Source organism: Cebus imitator, unplaced genomic scaffold (genome assembly GCF_001604975.1).
Source record: "Cebus imitator isolate Cc_AM_T3 unplaced genomic scaffold, Cebus_imitator-1.0 Scaffold102, whole genome shotgun sequence".
Classification (NCBI taxonomy): Eukaryota; Metazoa; Chordata; class Mammalia; order Primates; family Cebidae; genus Cebus; species Cebus imitator.
In genome coordinates this window covers 2,042,464-2,046,812 of record NW_016107417.1, presented here as the reverse complement: position 1 = coordinate 2,046,812, position 4,349 = coordinate 2,042,464, and the positions used below count along the sequence as shown (strand labels likewise).

The 4,349-nt window shown below is 50.5% G+C and overlaps 1 protein-coding gene across 1 annotated transcript; it reads right to left on the bottom strand.

The window, feature by feature from the left end:
* Window positions 1-1,169: 1,169 nt before the first annotated feature.
* MRPL11 (mitochondrial ribosomal protein L11) lies at window positions 1,170-3,974 on the bottom strand. The gene is made up of 5 exons (XM_017537064.2): window positions 3,637-3,974; window positions 3,130-3,225; window positions 2,641-2,734; window positions 2,395-2,554; window positions 1,170-1,471 (listed from the first exon to the last, which is right to left on the bottom strand). Exons 1-5 carry the CDS (start codon window positions 3,757-3,759, stop codon window positions 1,366-1,368), a joined length of 579 nt encoding a protein of 192 aa, XP_017392553.1. The 5' UTR covers window positions 3,760-3,974; the 3' UTR covers window positions 1,170-1,365.
* Between the last annotated feature and the right edge of the window lie 375 nt (window positions 3,975-4,349).

Genomic DNA, 4,349 nt, shown 5'->3' with positions numbered 1-4,349 from the left:
AAAAAAAAAAAAAAAAGACAGATTACTAAGCCATCATTTAAAATAGTTTCAGAAAGATAATTTTTAAATGTTCTAAATAGTTGCCAAGTTAAAAGTATACAGTGTTGTATAGATGTATAGAGTATGACCCTAACTTGCTTTTTTTCAAAATGCATTATATATAAATATACACACAAAGAAAAAAAAGAGCAGAAAAGATATACACCAAATATTGGCAGGAATATCATCTGGGTGGTGGATAACATGAGGTTTTTCTTTTAGGTGTTTATATACCTATGCTTTCCATATTTTCTCAGTGTAAAATGAAGTGTCTGGCACATAACACATGCTCACTGTATGCGAATCTCCTTTCTCCCCCAACTCTTGCTCTCTTTTCTGAAAGGACAATCAGGAAATAAAAGGCTAAGGGCTTCCCGAGGACTTCTGCCTCAGACAGAAACCTGCTGAAGCTTTGGTCTTTCTGTGGTAGCTGTGAGCCCTACAATAGTTCATGTTCAGCCACATCTGACCCAGAGCCAGGGTCAGAAGCTTAGTAGAAGGGCCTCAAATAGCCCCTGGGATCTGGGCACTCTGTGAAGTAACCCTGCCTCCGGCTGTGAGCTGAGATCTCCACAGGAACCTGTTTCTGCTAAGCTAGCAAGTCCCTAAGAGATAAGAGATTTTTGATAGAAGCAGCAGGCAATATACCCCAACCCCAGCACCCATGGTTCCCACCCTGGGGAGGGGAAGAACACAGGATTTCAAATGAGAAGGCCTGGGCTCTATTCAGAACTTGGGCAATAAAACAAAACAATGATAACTTTAAAAAGAAAAAAAAAGGCCAGGTGCAATGGTTCACGCCTGTGATCCCAGCACTCTGGGAGGTGGAGGTGGGCGGATCACAAGGTCAAGAGATGGAGACCATCCTGGCCAACATGGTGAAACCGTCTCTAGTACAAAATACAAAAATTAGCCAGGCATGGTGGCGTGTGTCTGTAGTCCCAGCTACTCAAGAGGCTTAGGCAGAAGAAAAAAAAAGAAAAAGGACCTGGACAAGTTACTTGGCTTGGCTGAGCCTCAGTTTGCACATCTGAGAAGCAGCATGAAGACCCCAATTTCCTAATGTCTGCCCATGTTGGCTACCATCAAAACCGGTCCCCTTCCCCAGGGTCCCAAGATTGAAGCTGACAGTGGGCAAGAAAGGATGTTTATGTTTATTCAGGACTGATGCCTTGATAAAGCCAGATGTACAAAAATATATCATTCAAAGTCACAAAAACAATCACCATATTTGTGTGACCTCCCTTCCTCCCCTTGGGCACAGCCTTTGCAACTGGCCCCCTTCCCAGCTGCTTCCTTTGAAATCTGGGAGTTGGGGGGCAAGGGTCACTTCTTGGCAGCTTCTTCCTGGGCTGCCAAATCTGCCTCCTTCTGAGCAGCCAGGAAGATGGCTCGTTCCTTCTGGAAAGCTGCAAGCTCTTCGGAACTGAGGCTGTAAGTGAAGAAAGACAGTTGGCACATGGTCGGTCACTGGCGGGAGCTCACAGAATCCCAAGTCTTGCAGGGGCTAGAAGGGGCCTCTGTCTCAGAGCCCAGCTTGCCTGGCCCTTTCTCCCTCCCTGACTCCTCAGCCTCCATACCTTTGCTCATGTTTCCTCTCCAGGGACACCATCTCCCAACCCCCAACCTTTTGTTCCCTTATTAAATCCCTACTCATCCTTTGAGACAACAGCCATATGCCAGTCCAAATTAACTGGGGTACTCTGTGCCCCAAAATATGCTGTACAGGGACATCACGGGCTGAGCATGTGTGTCTCTCCCAGGGCAGGGGTCAGATTTACCCATCTCCATGCTCCCAGTAAAACAAAAGATTTGAGAAAAGTCAAGTCCACGTCTGCTCCATGCTTAACCTCACCCTTCTTGGGAAACAATCAATTGTCAGCCTTGACATGAGATGTGACACAGCAGCAAGAGAGCAGTAAAGGGCTGAGTTGCTGTCTCTGTCCAGCCTGTTGTCTAGGCCAGACACCCTCCCACCCAACATCTTGCTTTAATGAAACAATTCCTGAAGTCATCCAAAGCCCCATGACAGGGGTACACTGTTTGCCTCAGGGACAAGCATGAACCTGACGCAGCTCAAAAGTCCGTCCCCACTGGTCCTTCCCTCATGCCATTCTCCACTCGCCTCTAGGACTACAGACCCTGATCACACTGAACTTCTCCCACTTGGATCCTTCATGGAAATCTTTCCATTTCTTAGAACATTTGCAGAACAACGTCCAATACATAACAGGTGCCCAATAAGTGTATTCCAAATCAATGAATGTGGCCTCCCACCCCTGCCCCCTCCTCTAGAATCTAGGGTTCCTTGAATCAAAAGCTGACTTTCCCACTGCCACCTGCCAGGACACTTACTCCTTCACCACACGAATGCCCATGGAACGGGCAGACCCAATGATGGAGCGGACAACAGAGGACAGGGGTACATCCTGCAGGACGAATACCTCATCCTGAGCTTTGACGAGGGCAATCTCATACACATGCTTCAAGGTCACCAGGCCTGCCACCTCTTTGCCTGGAAGGAAGGAACAAATGGCTCTTCAGGTGTTACTGCTTCCTTCTGGCGCCCCCAGAATCTCCGACGCCCATCCTGGCCCTCACCTGTCTGCCGGGCCCCCTTCTCAATCCCAGCTGCTGCCTTCAGGAAGTAGGAAACAGTGGGCTGTCCAATCTTGATGTCAAATGTTCTGTCAGGCTTAGCAGAAAAAAAGAAATATGGGATTCTCTCTTCCTGCTGCCCCATCCCAGGGAACTTCTAATGTCCTGCCTCTGCTTCCTTCATCTCACTTTCCTATGGCATCCCTCAAAAAGACCCCAGAATCATAAGAAAAAATAAATCTGCAGCAAACATCCCTGTCCCCTCTATTCCTGCCCTAATTCTGCTCTGAGATGGAGGGGCAAAGGGAGGAACTGCAATACAGCAAGATGGGGCGGGCTCAGAAAAAATACGGTCTAGACCTAAACGGGGAAAGTGGAACCTAGGAATAGGAAGTCAAGTCAGGAGCAGAGAAGCAACCCCAGGTGACCAGCCCCAGGGGCCGAGGAAGAACAAGGGGAGAAGGAAACCAGGGATCAGAGTCCAGACTCCACCTTCACAAAAATCTTGGTAGGCAGAGGAATGCCTTCCTTGATGTCCTTTGTCCTCTCATTGAACTCCTTGCAAAACTGGTTGATGGAAACACCTCGCTGTGAGGGAAGCACAGGGGGTTAGTGCTGGGAGAAAGGGACGGCTTCCTACCGCCCAGGAGGCGCCGTCCGTTCCCTCCTTCGTCTCCACTTCTCTCGGTTCCCATCTCTACCCAGATTCAACTACCATTTGGTGCGCTGCGCCAAAAGATTTGTAGGCATCTTCCCACGTTATCCTCATTACAGCACACTGAGGAAGTGATGAGGAAGCCCAGGCGAAAGACACTTTGTAACCAGCACAAGGACATAAAGCGTGTGAGACGCAGAGCCGAGATCTGAGCCGAGACCCGAGATCGGAACCGAGACCCGAGATCTGAACCGAGACCCGGGTGGTTCCAGAGCCAGCGCCCTCCATCCGCGTACTAGCTTCCACCCTCGAACCCCCACACCCGGTTCCCGCCATGGCCGCACCTGACCCAACACTGGGCCTAGTGGGGGCCCAGGCATGGCCTGGCCTGCCCGCACGATGGTCCGGATCACACCGCCGACCTCGGGCTTCCTGAGGGCCCGGGTGGCCCGGCTGACCTTCGACATGATGCGGGGCTGCCAGCTTTAGTTCACCTCAGGGCAGCAGCAAGAGCGACGCCCTGGGCGCCACCATCTTGAGCCAGAGGTCAAGGGTCCTCACGTTAGGCTCAGGCAGGTGAGGCCAACAGCAGCCTTGTTTCAGTCCTACTGCTCGCCAACTAGTAAGACATGGAGGGTGAGAGGAGGAGAAAATACTTTTTAACTTGTCTTATGCAGATAAAGGGAGGGCTCGAATGGTCTAGCACACACATTTTTTTCCCCCAGGTGCGCGCACAGGCACTATCTCGGACAGCTAACCAGGAGGTGGGACTGTGATACCCCACAGCATTGTGGGTAAGGTAGTTTTGACTCCGTGTGCAGGTCCGGCCAATTGCTATGCGCCAGTGCGCCATCTGCTGGACACGGTGATGATCCTAGGGTTTGAAATACACCTGGAGCTCTTGATTGGTAATGGGAATCTCTGTCCTCTTTCTGTTCCTTACATGCTGTTGAAAGGCAGTACGGTTAAGAGTGTAGACACGTGCCGGGCACGGTGGCTCAAGCCTGTAATCCCAGCACTTTGGGAGGCCGAGGCGGGTGGATCACGAGGTCAAGAG

Excerpts from the sequence above, each read along its gene's own strand:
- MRPL11 (XM_017537064.2), bottom strand. The coding sequence starts at position 3,759 with ATGTCGAAGGTCAGCCGGGCCACCCGGGCCCTCAGGAAGCCCGAGGTC. Across the intron at positions 2,735-3,129 it reads CTACCAAGATTTTTGTGAAG|CCTGACAGAACATTTGACAT; the intron begins GTGGAGTCTGGA and ends TTTTCTGCTAAG. Across the intron at positions 2,555-2,640 it reads GAAGGGGGCCCGGCAGACAG|GCAAAGAGGTGGCAGGCCTG; the intron begins GTGAGGGCCAGG and ends CCTTCCTTCCAG.